This window comes from Phoenix dactylifera, chromosome 13, assembly GCF_009389715.1.
Source record: "Phoenix dactylifera cultivar Barhee BC4 chromosome 13, palm_55x_up_171113_PBpolish2nd_filt_p, whole genome shotgun sequence".
Lineage (NCBI taxonomy): Eukaryota > Viridiplantae > Streptophyta > Magnoliopsida > Arecales > Arecaceae > Phoenix > Phoenix dactylifera.
Genome location: NC_052404.1, coordinates 1,935,833 through 1,952,704, shown reverse-complemented (window position 1 = coordinate 1,952,704; position 16,872 = coordinate 1,935,833). Strand labels below are relative to the sequence as shown.

Below are 16,872 nucleotides of genomic sequence, written 5' to 3'. Positions count from 1 at the left end.
ACAAAAGAGAAGATGAAGATCTATTGCCCCGGTAATATTTTCTGATTTCATTCTCTTGATGAACTGACTCTGGGAGGAACTCATTCCCTCCCGTTTTCTCAGCAAGTTCTATTGCCCCAAGCCAGTTATCAGAACAACTAATTTACAGGGGCCTAGCAGTATATGAATGTTCTTAAGCTATAAAATCAATCTCTTGATGGAATCAACTCCTCAAGAACCACTCTTAGCTAACCATCCTTACAAGCATGTCAGTGGTAATCCATTTTGGCTAGTGTAGCATTGTTATCAGTACTTACAATACCATATTATTACATCATTACATGGGATGCACAGTGAGAAATCTCTTTACTCGAACTGCGACATGAAATCATGGAATGTATGCGACTTTTTTAGGTTTGCTAGCTTGCTATTTGCACAGCATCAAGGACAAGGCGTTGCCAAATACCAGCCTTATGACTTATGATTGTTTCTTCTTTTTAAAGGGAAAACCTTCATACAGTGAACACACCAAGACTACTAGATATAAAGACGCACGGGTCTAAAATATTCTCCAGAGGAAGAAGTGCGGCGGCTCCAATATGCCATCAACCGATATGCACCTCACACTTGATATCATGCTAAGAATTCTGCGTATCAGATTCAGAGGTCGCAGAGGTGTCAAGTACGCCTGTCAACGTAATAATTTGACTGCCGAGAATAATGGAAGAGCACAAGAAGTCATCTAGATGTGTTGACCGGAGCTTTACTTTATTTTGAGATGAAAATTTAGAGGCTACAGTGACTGGATTCGAGCAAAGAAAAAATGGAAATTTATTTTTATTTTTATTTTTTGTGACTGATCACCAGCTGGAATTGGAACAGAATGTTTCATTAGAATCTGGAGGCTCTATAATCTATTCACATTTCACAATTCTACTCTATCCCACAACAAATCTGAAAGAGGATTCCTCCCTGCAAACAAATCATACACGAAATCATCGCCTCCTGTCTCGATCGCGGCCTGGCCACCTTTGCTTACTGCCAGGCCTGTGGCGGTCCCGATTCCCGGCATCCCACCGCCGGGGCCATTCAGGCCTATGATTCCGGCCATGGTCTCTTGTTGTCCCGGAAAAATAATCCCGGCCACGTAATCTCACAGGGCTGCCTTCTGGGCTCCATGTCTCTACCTCTGAACCATCATCCAGAATCCCATTTCTATCCCTGGGTGGCACAAAAAGTGGCGGCACAGGTCCCTTGGGGCGAGCATTGTGGTTGACTTGGTCAGCCAAGAAAGGGACCGGACCCTCCGACACGTCATTTGATCGACCAATCCAAGGGTCTGGCGTTGGATTCGGCCTCCCAACGCTGGTGGCACTCGCGGCAGCACCGGGCGGCCATGCGGGAATTCTCGGAGAAAACGTTGGAGGTTGCGACCTTGATGGGAAAGCAGGCAAAGTAGTCATGGGTGAAGGATTATGGTTGAAGGACTCCTGCCGAGGTACCGATGTGTATTGGTTTGCAGGCAGGATGGGTTCAGGAACTGTGCGATGTTGCAATGGATATACAGAGGTACGAATCTGGTGAGCTGAGGGTGCTTGAAGCCTCTTTGGAAGGAAATTGAGAGACGGATGGTGTTGAGATGTCGGATTAATAGTTACTGTCGTCTGCGACATTGATGAGAGATGGGTGGTTGGAGTATGAGGATGCAGCCCCAAACCTGGAGCCTGTGTCATAGCAACCACAGGAAGGACTGCTGCGGGAGTACTCGGACCGATCGGGAATTCTGATCTCCAGCCGGCCTGCAAGACAAGGAAGGTGGTCACAGAGTTTCATGGAGAACGAAACCAGCAACAATTCAGATGAAGATGGCGGCGAGCAGCAGAAGACTCACCCTTGCAGCTGGATCTGATGGAGGAGTCGGAGATGGAAGAGAGGTGGGTTTAGGTTCCTGAGGCTTCTGCTCCAGGCCGTCAGCCGCCCGGTTCACCAATTCTGCCAACCCTACGCCATTTCTCTTGAGCACGTCCAGCAACGCCACCATCTGCTCACTCGTCATGCTCTTCGCCTGACCGGAGGTCAGCGCAAAGACCAGCTCTGGGTTTTTGAGCAGCACGGTTAGCAACTCGAGGTCAGGCTCTGGATTGCCATTACTGATTGGAGGAGGAGGAGGAGGAGGAGCAGAGGTAGCAGCAGGCGTTCCATTATCGGAGGCTCCAACGTTGCAGGGAGAGCATACAGAGTCTTCAGTGATGTCGGCATCCGGTAGCGGCTCGGTTGGGATTTCGGGAGTTAAGCTGTCATCGAAATCCATCTCTAGGTCCCAAGGTTCCTTTGCATTCAATGGAATGTCCTCCGGTTTTGAATAGAACGTCTCCTTTTCCCGCTGATTTCTCTGCGTCTGGACTTCAACTTCCTTGCTGTTTTCCCCAGCGCCCACACGCCATTTAGAATCATTTATAATCTCTGCAGCAAATAATATGGCCAACATGCCAGAAACTTTCAGATGTTGAACAATTTTTTTTCTGCTAAAGAAGCGTAGCCAAATGCTGTAGTAAGGCCAGCAGAGTATAAATTCAAATATAATATCAACAAAACTCTAATATTCTGGGATTCAAGGTTATGAATGATCATTGTAGTTATATATTTCCTGAACTAAAGAGAGCTTCTTAATCAACCAAAAAGGAGAGCTTCTTAAATAATATGCTATTTTTAAAACGAATTTTTTTCTCAAAAAAAAACAAGTAAATTTACCTTCCTTGATAATTAATGATAGAAAGTTTAATATTGGGAACATTTCGGGTCAGCCAAGCCCTTTTAGTTGGTTAAACTAGAAAATGACAAGACAAAACATCCAGGATTCTCTCTCTGACATCATCTTTTCCGGAACCAAGTCGAGAGCATTGAACGCACCGTCTGCTGCCACATCTTTTGAGAATGCTATATCATTGTACTCACACACAAAAAAAACACCATTACCAGCTGCAGAACCCCATAAAAACCTAATAGTCAAATACGACCCACAAAGCCTCTCATATCATATGCAGCTAGATGGAAACTAAATAAAATGCATTTCCCACTAAAGCCATCCACCGAGAAAAATCATATTGATTAAACTCTATCACCACAACGGTTATATATGAAATCTCTAGCTAATACCACGAGTGAGTAGATATACAGTGAACTGAGGACATGTTAATATTTTCTGTTTCACAGCATGCCTTGAAGTTATAGGAGAAAGAAACAAAAAAGGAATTTACCAAGTATTTGAAGGCTGCGTGTTAAAAATCCCTTTCGCACTCAGATAATTAAAAAGCTAATTCAAGGCGGACAAGGTTTCCTGTCATCATTTCAGTAAAAGATGTACATGGCTGCAGTTAACTGTTGGAAGATATTCTGGTAATAACGATTTTTTATGGTGGATGATAGGAAACTCGTGACTGAATATATCTTACACAATCTAGCTATTGCCGTGGTTCAGAAGAGCAACTAAACAAACCAACTGCTCTGCGGTCATCATCCATAAATTGCTTCCAGAGATGAAAATCAGAGAGAAATAAAAGGCCCTTCTGTGCTTATTGTAGAATTTACACCCAGCTGGTCCCATAAGCAAACATCCATGTTCTAGCAAGGCACACCTATGATGTATAACCAGCGGAGCAATAAGGATGAATGCTGCACTTTTAAATCTATAAAACCACTCATATTTGATTCGGATGCCTTAAACTTCCCATTTTATATCAAACTAGTATATAATTTAGAGACCCTATAAGGTCTAGTATCTGCAAATAATTAAACTAGCTTTCTCGAGACACATTCCATTTTATAGCTCTCTAACAACACTTGATGGTAGCTACTTAGTTGCATTTTAGTTTATCTTCCTAGGGTTAGGATTGGGTTGCAAACTCTCCCACCGCGACGATGAAAGGAACAAAAATAGAGTTAACATCGAACGAGTGAGCAAGCAAACAGCATTATATTTATACCATAAGTGGGTTTAGCAAATAACATTGGTCCAGCATCATGCGATCCACACTGGAGAAACTCATGGAAGCATATGCGCCATCAGATTTTCCACGTCTGGCGTTGCTTAGCATTTTAAGCATAATTCTTATGGCATAAACATAATCAGACAACAAAGCTCTTCAAAGTCCTAATATAAAGATCATCTACAAAGCATATGACCCGCATTATTCATGTGCATTGCCAGACCAAGGCTAATGCTATAAAAGCTGCCACACATTCTTACTAAACCATCTGATTTAATTAAAGAATCCCATCGGCCACAATAATGCAAAACTTGATTGAAGATCAGTAAAAGCTTGTCGTTCCCTCCTAGATAGAAACAATTCAACAGAGCGGAACAGAAACAGATGAAGAGACACAAAACAAAGGTACCTGGAGGTGTCTGCCATTGGATTTGACTGCACTTCAACTTCTCCAGCAACTGTTCCTGAGAAGTTGTGTTTGGTCTTGGAATGACCAAAGTTTCTGACTCGTTGGGACGAATATTTGCTGTGGATATTGAAGCTTTTGTCCCTCCATCTTTTTCCAGTGGAGGTAACTGATGGACCCTTGATGCAGACAACATATTGCTAGTCTGAGATGGAGAAGGCTCATGATTATCTTCTGTTTTCTGTAGCTTATTTTCACTATTGGATGTGTCAGCCTTGCCATACTTATTCTGCATGAACATTGCACGCAACTTTGCCTTCTGGATATCATCAGCTGACATCGGACGGCTATGGTTTGAAGGTACTGCTCTTGCAACCTGCATGCTTCTTCCTGAAGTTTTACGATCAGGCTGCTCCACCAGTAAAACTTTTCTGCGTTCTTTGGTTCCTGTGAATTGCTAAGGAAAACGAAACACTCTGAAAAGTGAATGTTCCCTAATACTAGAAGTTGCATCCATAATTAACAATGCTTTCCTAACTGTCGAAAGAAGGAAAACTAAACAATTTAGACTAATGTTGTATGGCCTTGTTGACATCCACATTTTGGGATCCTTGGCAGAGCAATACTACTGAAAATTTGTAGAATACATGTATGATTTATATCTTCCCTATTTGTCACCCACAATAATCCAAACTACATTTAGCTTGGCATACATTACATTACCATAATGAGTAATGGTGATATCAACATGCCACCATGATTCTAAGGGTTCGCTTTAATCATTCAATCTTTGAACTTCAACCCACAACAATTGTTGAACATAGAAACGAGTTTGGCAGTGACAAAAACAGTCACACAATCATCTCATCCGAGTAAATGCTACCCATTAGTCAGTCACTGACCAGTGTATGGATGAATTAAGACTCTTTATTACTTTTCAAGTAGAGGCAGGCCTACATTATCTTTCATATCAGATACAGTACCATGACCTTATGCTAACTGGGGGTTTTAAAGTGCAGTAGTCTTGATTGTCTAAGGGCCAAGATAGGGAAGACATAAGATAGCATAGATTGAAGTTTTGAGAAAAAAACTGAAAAATGTTAGCATGAATGATGGAGAAGGATTCCTGAAACTTCACATGGTAGTAGTTGGATAAAGCCTCCTGGTAAGACTTCTAGTCTACATGTTTTTCCATCTCTAAATCATTCAACTTGTAGGTGGCCATTAAGATTCCAAGAAAGGTTGCCTTTCTAGGCTGTGTTAAAAGCCTTCAGCAACAAATTTTTTAAAATCACGTTTTACTAGAGAAAGCATGCAAATCCTACAATATTCCCATGTAATTATTGAAATGACTGTATACCTCTTTTTTTTCCTGAAGGTTCTAGTAAACTTTATTCTTCAGCCTACAAACAGACTAGGCCATGACTGGCGCAAACAAGACCAGCACCTGCCTTGGTTGCATTTGGTTCAAGATTTTAGACCCAGAAACAACCACACACCAAATAGGTTAAACCTGACTCAATATGTCAAGTTTGGTCAGATCCAGGCTGGCATTTGGGTTTGAGTATCAAATGCTAGCTGTCAAACTTAGATGCATGATGAATTTTCAAAATGACATTACTTTTCTCTTAACATCCATTAAATTATCTCTTGTTTCAATCATTATATGTGGAATGTCATGAATTAAAGTTGATAGCGTTGACTAGCTTCTGATTTGAAACCAAAACAAATGACCCAGCCCAATTTGAATTTGGGTGATTTTGATTAGGCTTGGATTATAAAAAATCAAACAATCAAATATGGATTGGATGATCCCACCCATCCAGACCTTTCTACAATTTAAGAAACTAAAATGTTTTCAGAAATAATTTTATGCAGTACCACCAAAAGGCAATAATTTTATGTAGTCAGTCTACTACTTCTGTTGTTACCAATAAAAAACAAGTGGTTGTTCATTAATTTCATGCAGAATAATTTGCTGATAATGACTGCATGTTATCGAGAATGATATTTCTTGCATGACATGTTGATGATATGCATACCTCCTATGGTAATGTTTGTGTTGTTATTAAACTGATCCAACCCAGGAAACTAAATCGATCGAATAAAAAAAAAACCTATGCCCAACTCAAGTTACTCAACACAAACCAAATAAAGGTGGATCGGCCATGGATTAAATTTTTTGCCCAGTCCAAATATGAATCTCGCTTAGACTATGCTGAAATCCTATTTAACTGGACCTGGTTGCACCCCAATCATGAAAATCAGTTTCTAGAGTTCAAAGACTAAATTAGCATGTGTTTGTTACATAACTGATGATTATCAGTCCTTTATAAACACCCATAAATAATTATTGCATCTTCACACCATATATCAGCTAGAACTTAAATTTACCTTTAAACTAGCCAACAAAGGGAAGAGTTAGAATTGGATGGCCTGCAAATGTTTCAAGATTCAATGCGGAAAAAGGTGAACTATGTCCATGACATGCCAAGTCAGGTAGAAGGGTCCCAAACCATATAATTATTCAAAGCCAGTCCTATTAGTTCACAATGTAAATAAAACAACCAAGGTTTGCCAGACCATTACTACAGGTCATAACGGCCGATTACTAGTTCGGTGTGGTTCATTATGTACCGCACCAAGCCAAGGTGTACCAGAGACAAAGGATCTGGAGAAGAGGAGGTGAGAACGGGAAAAAACCCTAACTCTAACCTTAGAAGGAGAAGAACCGAGGGTAGGGATAGAAAATGACGGGGAGAAAGAGCGAGAGCTTTGGGGGGGGGGAATATAAAGAGGCATATGGGGCATTATGGGGCATTGTCGTCGGTTGAGCGTCGACATTGGCATCACGTCAATCAATGGCAACGGCGTCGGCGTTAGGTACCGGTGGAGCCTTCAGCGAAGGCAACTTCAAAGCTCGAGTTCATGGCAGAGGAGGAGAAAGTGATAGGGAGAAAATGAAGCCAGGAGGGGGTTGAGGGGGGGCCTAGGGGGTTTTGAAGGCCAAACCGTCCCAACTTTTAGCCGATTCGGTATGGCCATAACCGTCCGAACGATTTGGCAAACCCTATAAACAACCATAGCTCAAACCTCTATTTCTAATAAGCTGAATTTCAGGTCTGGACCAAACCTAGGGGTCTTTAATTTGGGGAGGAATTCCAATCAAGTGAGATCAAATGTTGAGTTGGACTAATTACATCCCCCCCCAAAAAAAAATATATTTAAGAATTGTCTCATTTTGGAGAATTGGTTTATCATTTCTAGCTTGGATATACACAATGTCTCATCCCAAGCCTTGTCCCGCCCCCCAACCTCTTTTCTATTGTCTTTCCAAATCTAATGCAACCTTGGGGGTTGTCTCCTAAACTACATGGACATTAACTAATATAACCAAAATATGAGGTCTTCAACCCAAAGACTAGCCTATTAGATTTCATGGTAGGCCCCTTTATTGCTAAAAGCTGCCTAGATTAGGAAAATGAAACCAATTCATAACGTTGGCATCATTGATTGTAAACACTCAAACTTTGTTGATGGTACCTAGATTTGAAGAGTTGACATCATAGCAACCTAGAACTGAAGAGTTGACATCATAGCATGTTTTTAAGGTTATTGGAACATGCAAGTGCACATGCAATAAATATGGTGGGTCATGGTCAATGTTCTAGAAGGTTACAAGTGGAGGTTTGGCAGTTCCGCCAAAAAATGCAAGATGAAAGCCTAAAGGCAGTTTGATTTGTGAGCCTCCAATAACTAATTCAAATAACTAAAGATAATGAAATGTTGACTGCCAAAGGATAGGCCATCGACTGCCTCCATCGAGGATCAAGGAGCAAAAGGCATCAAGCATAAGACTCGGACATTAAAATTTCAAGTTTTCAACGGTGAGAATAGAAATAAAGATGAATGAATTAAATGAGTTAGTTTCTTCCAGCAGGCAATGATCCAAGGATCATCATTTTAACATTTGATGAAGTTATTAGCTGAATAACATTTTTTTTTAATCTTAAAGGGTCATTTACAAGAAAAACAAAGAGTTGCATGCCTCTTACTTGCCTTAAAAATTACTGCAAGGGGTATGGTTTATTTTCAATAATCAGTGATCCTGAGGAGGAAGTACTGAGTTTTTACTACATTGCCTCAAGTGTTTACTTTAAAGACTCAAAGCCAGCTTTTCAAAATCAAGTGATAAACAAATTATAGATTATCTTATCAAGTGCAAAAAAACTCTATACTCTTATGTAAAAATCATAGAAGTTCAATAATAAGATTAATGTATAAATATACCGATTTGAAATTTATTACGGATTAAAAGCAACAACAGACTTCTCACCTGATAGATAATTGAATCACAAATTCTAATTTTCTTTATAGTTATAATTAATAATCATGAAAGAGATACAGTTCATATGCATATTCAAGGTTCATCCAAGATGCTAAAACCATTTGAAATAAACTTGATGGCGCAATCATAAACTGTCGTGCATGTGGGTTTCTCCCCATTTAAGACATTTCTGTGGCTCACTACAGGGAATGAGCACTACAGATACCAGGCATGTACTCCACACAAACTGGAGACTTGTTCATGAGTTGCTCCCCAATGCCCATGCCCTCATAGGGGCATTGGCAGACACGCATCCAAGTCCCATGGGATGTGCCTAGCACCGAAGTGCTTGCTACTGCTAGAAAACCAAAACATTTCCATCATACTTTTAATTTGCAAGTACTCAACACATGATTTCCCAAATAGAATAGGTAACTGGGCTCAATTTCTTGTAGGGGCTTGTCTGCCACAACCCACTTAAAAATCTAAAATGATGGCAATTATAAACTGGGGATAGTCTAAATTGCTTATCAGAGCAGTGTTGCAAATTTTTTGGAAAAGTGCACTCCCTGCTTTCATAAATAACCATGACAATAATCATCAAGCCCCACACACCTGTAGGCGGTCAGCCAAATTTTCATGGGTGCACTCCCCTATACCCATCTTTCTCTAAACTTCTAGACGGAAAAAAGGGCACAAGTATATATAAAGAGGGAGCATATTTACCAGCTTTCCCTGTGACATTCACCGCGAAATACCTTCACTTCTCAGAATGATATTTCTATACTACAAGACTGCCATATACTAGTAAAGAAACTAGAAAGAAATATAAAGGTCAGTATGGAAATTCGCTTAAGGATACTGGACAATGAGACACTTCGGCCATGCTTTTTACTTAACTCATCAGCAGAAGATGGAAGTAGCTTTACTGCTTGTTTTGACTCTGATTTCCTGTTCAATAAAAAAAACAAGAAGAAAGAAAGAAAGAAAGAAAATCAAGGTTTTAATAAGTTCATTAAAAATGGATAAAGACAATACCCCTAGGACCTCAAACACTTTTAATTCAACATCAGAAACATGAATACCTGTTGTTTTCCATATCTTCAGTAAGGGCAAGAATGTCCTCCTAACAAGAAAGAAACAATTAAGGCTTTTTCTTCAGATAAAAAGATAAACCTTTTGTTATATTTACAGTTACTTACAGGAATATCAATATTGGATTGCCATGACTCATCACTAAGAATTTCACTGATCCTATAATTGAGAAGAAAGAAAAAACTTTAAAAACAGTTAACTGAAAAATGAGAAATAACACTATCATTGTAGTGGACAGGAATTTTTGTATGCCTTTGTTTACGAATTATCTCCTTCTGAGAACCCTTGGAGGAACAGATAAGAGGTTTCTTCAAAGCCTGAGTTCTAACAAACAGTTTGCTCCATCTAGAAAGGAGGGTTCTCGCCCTGTTTGATATGTCTGATTTGCAAATCAATAAGTGAGTTCCAATAGATCACCATAAGACATAACAGAAGTTAAATTAAAGCAAAATATTTTTGCATGAAATATATGCAATCAAAGGACATACGACAGAAAATATGAGATGTCATTTTCCAAAGAAATGCTTGCTACCTTGTTACAGACTGGAGGAATCTATGGGCTGTCTTAAACTTGGCTTCTTAAGAACTAGGATGGGAGGGATCCTGGTCGAAATAGACATGAGAGCGGGACTTGCACCCATTTCCTCGGTTGGTCCGAAACAGCTTACCAACTAGAGTTGGCACACTTCAGGGTGGTCTTAAAATTGCTCCCTAAGAATTATGTATTAAGTTACTTACCGAGAACATCTTATACTGACCTACATTACAACCGCCTATAAAGAAGCCGGCAACAATGACAACACTACAAGGATGCTAATGAAATAGCAAAATACTGTATCAAGAAGATGAAAGATTCCCTCATCTTCATTTGATATTCAGGCCAATATCATCTTTGTTCCATGTCTTATTCTCTTTGACAGACTCATTTGTTAGTTGTTACTGTCTCAAACTTCATCTCAGTGACTTCTGATTGCAAAGGGATATAATAACATTTTCCTTAGTAAATAATTGCACCCACAATGGAAGAGCTCGTTCAGCAGATGGAGAACATTAGAGGCAATTAAATAGGAGAGACAATATTGAGTTCGTAATTCATGTCTTCATAAAAATGCATTAGTAAAATACATATAGGGAATAGTTGAGAATTTTTTCAAGTCGGGCATCTTAGAATGGTTAGATAGCACCACTGTATAAACATTTATCAAAACAGCCCAAGTGATCAGACAAAAGAAAAGAAATAGAGAACGGCAATTCTAAATTTTTCAAGAAATCAGCACCTAATTTTGAAGGTAAAAATTTGATGATGCCTTAATGTGATCGAACAGTACACACCTGATGTCCTATAAAAGCGCAGCCTATTAACAGTTTGCAAGACAGCAGACATTTGTACTGGCAAAGCTTTATGTAGTGGCAGGTGACAGAGAACCTGGGTAAAAACAAAATTGTAGCTGAGGAACTGTATCATATAAAAATAATAAAAAAATGCCACCAATAAAAGTAAGAACCTTAAAAATGACAAGAAGCACAGTTGTTTGTTCTTCATGAGCTGCTTGGCTCAACCATGTTGCTAGAATGGTAAGACCACCTTTAGTTAAAAACCTAAAAGCATGTCAAAGGACACCTAAGATCAGTTAAATGATCTTTAAATACTGTCAGCTCAAGCTTTCAAAAAGGGCATGGAATTACCAAATTAAGACTGCCGAATTATGAACTTGGAGAATCCAATCCACCAGCTTCACCTGTCCAGAAAATGTCTCTTCCTTCCTCATTAGATTAAAAATGTTGTCCACAAATTTTTTATCATTGGAGTCAATGCCAGGAAAAATCTCTTCCAGCGCTGAGCATGAAGGACCTTCCTCAACATTCTTAAGGTCAGTCGAAATCGAAGTGTCCTGTTGGCCATCTCTCAAACTATTAATAATCATGGCACTCCCAGCAACTGGTATTTGTTCCCTGCTTATCATACTTTCAGCAGAAACTGACTGTAGAGCACTAAAGGAGCATCCATTACTAGATGCCCTGGATGCCTCTACTCTCATAGCTTTCTCCTGTGACAAGTGAACAAGCTTTCTCACCCTTGAACGCTGAGCAGCAAAAAATTCTCTAACCTGCATGTCAATAAGTTGTAAATAAACTGCATTTCATTTGCCACTCAAATTCTTTTGTAAAAGGTGGCAAAAGATGTAGATGGAATGGTATGCAAGGAAAAGATCCAACTGAATAGGCATTACCAGTCAAGAAAGTGGTGTTCTTAGAGCTTCTTAAGTGACCAAAAACTAGATAACAAGAGGTACCAACCAATAGGACCCGAAGAGAAACTACAGATAGCGAAAAAAACATACCAAGACCAACAGGCGCTGGAGAAATGTTAGCGTTGACATGGCTTGTTGATATAAAGAAAACAAACCTGCCACATCATCCCACTAACCAGGTTGTATGGGATATATCCTTGCTTCTATATGTCAAGAGATCGTGTCAAGTTTCAAGTGTTTATATTAATGCTCATTTAGTAGCATGAGTCAGTGTATGGAGGCAGCCTAAGAATTCACATAATTGGCAAACACTAGTTAAAGTCTTGGGGATCGAACTAAGCTTTCCAAAAAGTGGTCAATGCAACAAACAAACAAGCACCATCAAATTGTGCCTTCAGAAAGGCAAAAGAACCAGAATTTTCAGATTGCAGCTTTTGACCTGTATCAATTGCTTCCACAGCACAGAACTTGTTCTCAAGCTAACCTGAAAACAAGCAAGCTATAATTCTAGATTCAAAAAAATATTAAAATAAATTAAAAAAAGAAATATCTCAATGTTCAAATTTGACATCATAAGGACAAAATGAAGGTTTCAGTCTTTTTAGCTAGGAGAGAAAAGACGGAAACCAATAAATCTTGTCCTGCCTCTTTGGGAATGGCCTTATGAATCCTCCCTGACCAAAATCTTTTCTCTAAAAAGCTTCTCTTAGAAGTTCTCTTTTATTTTATTTGCCATTCAGTGAATACAGGATTCCATTCAGAATACACTTGAATAAGCACTACTAAAATCAGTATCATTAAATCTGATTGGAAAAATAACCATAAGTCCATCCATATGTGTTGTATGGGATTGTTTAAATGAACTACTAAATCATGATGTTTCGTGAATTTATATGTTTATATATATACACACACACATACACATGTTTGTATGTATGTATATATGCATGTGTGTATGTATGGACATATAAGTCATACTTTTGTGCCACCAGTTGTTTGGTTCTGCACTTAAATCTCATAAAAGCCCCAAAATCATGCAATTGAAATTTTGTTCTTTAAGTAGAATATTCCAAAATCAAATCGCTCTCACACAATTTTCGGTATATATTATTTTACATTTTTATTCCATTTCTGAACCTTCTATTTTTTGAACTGAACACCTGTTTACAAAACTACACTTTAAAATTCAAAAATTTTAAATTTAGAAAAAGATAGAAACAAATTTTAAACAGAACTCAAAATGTAGCATTTATTAATTCAGCAACAAGCATAGCATCAAAGCAAATTCAAGCACAAGATTTCCTTACTATAGTGTACTATGAACAGTAATTATAGTTAATTAACAAAATAACAAAAATTACAAAACAAAGAAGTGCCTGAGAGCTTGAGCATGGATACAGGCGTATTAACATCCTTTCATAGTAACAATAATGTCAGCTGAGCACAGGTGCTAAAGACTAAAAAAATGGAAGAAATTATATTAAAAAAAGGTGCAAGGCTGGAGCCAGAGGATTCATCATTTTTTCAAGGCAACAACTAGGTCACATGAGAAGCAAAAGCACACACAATCACGAATGAAACAAAATTTTGTCATTGCACTTTATAAGAAAGCAAACAACCTGTGTAACTGTAATCCCACAAAGAGCACTAATCTCACGAGTTTCCTTCTTGCCAATGGTATCCTTGACTGAGAAAACTGACTGCATATAATTGACTGCTTTTGGGTTCAGCAAGTCCCCTGGCATTTTACCTGCAAAGAAAATATTAAATATGGGAAAAAATATATTTCATTTGTATCAGTTGAGTATCAAGGTTGCTGTAGCAACTACAAGGTAAAAACACTTCATGCAATGTGGCACAAGACAAAACTAAAAAATGCCAATTGCTTCAAATTATAAAATGAAATTATAAGAAAGGTAGAATGTTCCGGTAAAGGATATAACAGAAAACACTTGAAAGATATAATTTGGTCCATACGTTGACATTTTATATGCACTTGAAAGAATTTGAGATTTTAAAGGTAATAACAGCATAGTAAGAGTGATGGTAGGTGAAGCGCAAATAAAGCAGCGACTGGTCCAGCAAAGGCTCAATTTTTTTGCCAGAAAAGGATTCTGAAAACAAAATGCATACAGATATTCCGTGCAGTTTCCTTCAGTTCAGTTGAAAATATTGTTATATATAACTATTTAGCATTTGTTTCCTTGATGAATTGACTGCTTGTCGGTTTCAGACCTTTTGTCCTAGCTGAACTTTTTGATTTCAGTATAACCATTTTGATATCCTAATAGATGAAAAACAAATCAAAGCAGAAATCTTAAACCTTGAATACGATGAGGCTAATTTTCTCAAGTAAAAGCCAAAAGAGTAATTAGTGAAAAAAATTACTAAATGCAAACGGAGTTCAATAAATTCTTTGCCATAATTAGAAGAAAGCTTCAGATTTTGTTCAATTACTTGACTTTTTTCTTTAATGTTAGATCGTTATGTTTAGATAGAACTAAGGAAACAACTAAAAATTCTAAGAATAATCCAATTTCTATTATTATGAGTAAATACAATAACTCACCAATTTTTATTGATAGTGCTCCAGCAGCCTGCATGCAAAACAATGTGCAAGTTAGTGATTTTTCTGTTCAAGAAAACTAAGACAAGATCGTGTAAGATCCAAAGAAAAGTCTAGCTAAGATTAGAGAGCATCAATACAATGAATGAAAGATCAATTACAAAGAGTTTCCTTGACAGAATATTCTAAGATGCAAGGTTCACAATATTGACAAATTCAAGCACACGACTCATGGTAGTCTACTGCAATTCAAGCATATCCTTTAGACCTCCAGCAACAAAGCTTCTTAATCGCTGACTAGTTGGCAGGAATGCATGCAAATATAGACATTGGATTGTTAGATATTCCTGATTTCAAAAGTCACCACCTTATTCTTCAAAAAGCTCTAACATCAGAAAGAGAAAATGTGGGCGATTAGGAAATTCATGGCACCCTGGCATAGTACATCAAGGCAACAAGCATAAACATCACAAGACTAACGAAGATTTGATACCATTGACAAATGCATACGATATGCAAGTAATACTAAGATGGCAGAAGATGATAAGCATGCATAATTTGTACCGAGAATTGAAACCCTAAATTCCTAAAAAATAATTTTTCAGAACAATAAATCGAAGATTCTTCAAAGACCAAAGCTTTCAGTTTTCTTTTTTTTTCCCTTTGTTTCACCGCATCCAGCATCCGACGAGGGCACCAAGAAGCAGAAAAGCACGCTCCAAAGAGCAAAACAACACAACAACCGTAAAGAAACGAGAAAACCCTAAAACTCGGTAGCCACGCACCATTTCCTGGGAGAGGGGGTTGACGCCGGTGAGCTTGCATTGGGCGGCGACGAGCTTCTGAAGCTGATCGATCTGGCTGCGGAAGAGCTCCCTCTGCGAGTCGAGGAGCGCCGCGAGGGACTCCACCGAGCTGTCGACATCCAATTCCACGACCGCACCCTCGGAAACCCCCGGAACGAGCGCCATCTCCGATCCCAACAGCAGAATCGCTCGAGCTCCCGCGCATTAGAGATCCGAATGAGAGGACGGAGCGCTCCGGATCGGAGACGACAGCCCTAGCGACCCGAGAAAGCCCCACAGCGAGCCACAATTAGGGTTAGGGTTAGGGTTAGGGCCGGATATCTCCTAGAATTTTTCCCTAGAGACCCCGGGAGGGGAGGGCAGGACCCCAGAGAGAGAGAGAGAGAGAGAGAGAGAGAGGGGAAAATAGCCGGCGCGCGGCACAAGAAGATGAAAACAAGGAGATTATGGAAGGGGGGAGGCATATAAGCTTTGTTCCGCCCATATTAATTTTTGGATTTTTTTTTCGTAGGTTTTTTTTTTTTTAAATACTAAATTTTACGTGAATACCCTTTCAAAATTTATATTTACATATATATCCTTATAAAACTCTGTTATCATACAAATATCCCTAATATAACGGTTGTTGGTGTTAAAAAAATTGTATTTATATTAATTAAAAATAAAATTAAATTTTGAAATGATATTATTACTCTTACTCCCTTCCACCTCCATACGGACCCGCGCCCGGCTTCCCTACCCCTGGCGCCCCCGCCCCCACTCCCCCCCCCGGGGCTTCCCCACCCCTCACGGGCTTCCCCCTGACACCCGGCTTCCCCACCCTCCACCCCCTTTGCCCGACGCCCGGCTTCCCCACCACTCCCCCACCCCCCGGCATCTGCCCACCCCCCATGTATCGGGATCCCGATCGCAGGCGTTCGCGATGGCGAGATCGCGATCCCGCAGGCCATGACGAGCGAGAGCATCCCGAGATCGCGATGCAGCTTGCTCGGGATCTCCTTCCTCCTTCCTCCCTGTTCTGTAACTCAACAGAGGATAAACAAAAACCTTTCTAGGTTGTAAATCTATCCTCTCTAAAGACACGAGCCATCTTTCAAATCTTCAAAAACTTTTCTATCTGCTTTTGAGTTTAATGCATAGAAGAATATAACCATTTATACTTGTGTCCTGCAAGAAAGCAATCCATATTAATTATCACGCAAAGCTACCATACCTCTTATTATGATATTAATCCCATCATCAGATCAATTGCAAGAGGTAAATCTAGATACAACCAATTTATAAATCCTATTATATATTTTTGTTATATTCATGATAAAGAACCAGGCCTTTGGTCATAGAACCAAATGCATTTCCTAATAAATACAAAATTATAAAGGCTATCACATTAAGTAATGTATCTAAATTCTTTTCATCTATTAGGATTTTTTTTTTGCGTATATACCCTTCTAAATA

At 39.1% G+C, this 16,872-nt stretch overlaps 1 protein-coding gene across 1 annotated transcript; it reads right to left on the bottom strand.

Moving 5' to 3' along the window:
- Positions 1 to 726: 726 nt before the first annotated feature.
- On the bottom strand, positions 727 to 15,862 carry LOC103707288 (homeobox protein LUMINIDEPENDENS-like). Its single transcript, XM_008791717.4, has 13 exons — positions 15,397 to 15,862; positions 14,615 to 14,642; positions 13,665 to 13,795; positions 11,480 to 11,901; positions 11,299 to 11,392; positions 11,126 to 11,219; positions 10,046 to 10,172; positions 9,901 to 9,952; positions 9,784 to 9,824; positions 9,561 to 9,649; positions 4,375 to 4,818; positions 1,871 to 2,442; positions 727 to 1,778 (listed from the first exon to the last, which is right to left on the bottom strand). Exons 1-13 carry the CDS (start codon positions 15,580 to 15,582, stop codon positions 975 to 977), a joined length of 3,084 nt encoding a protein of 1,027 aa, XP_008789939.1. The 5' UTR covers positions 15,583 to 15,862; the 3' UTR covers positions 727 to 974.
- Positions 15,863 to 16,872: the final 1,010 nt, after the last annotated feature.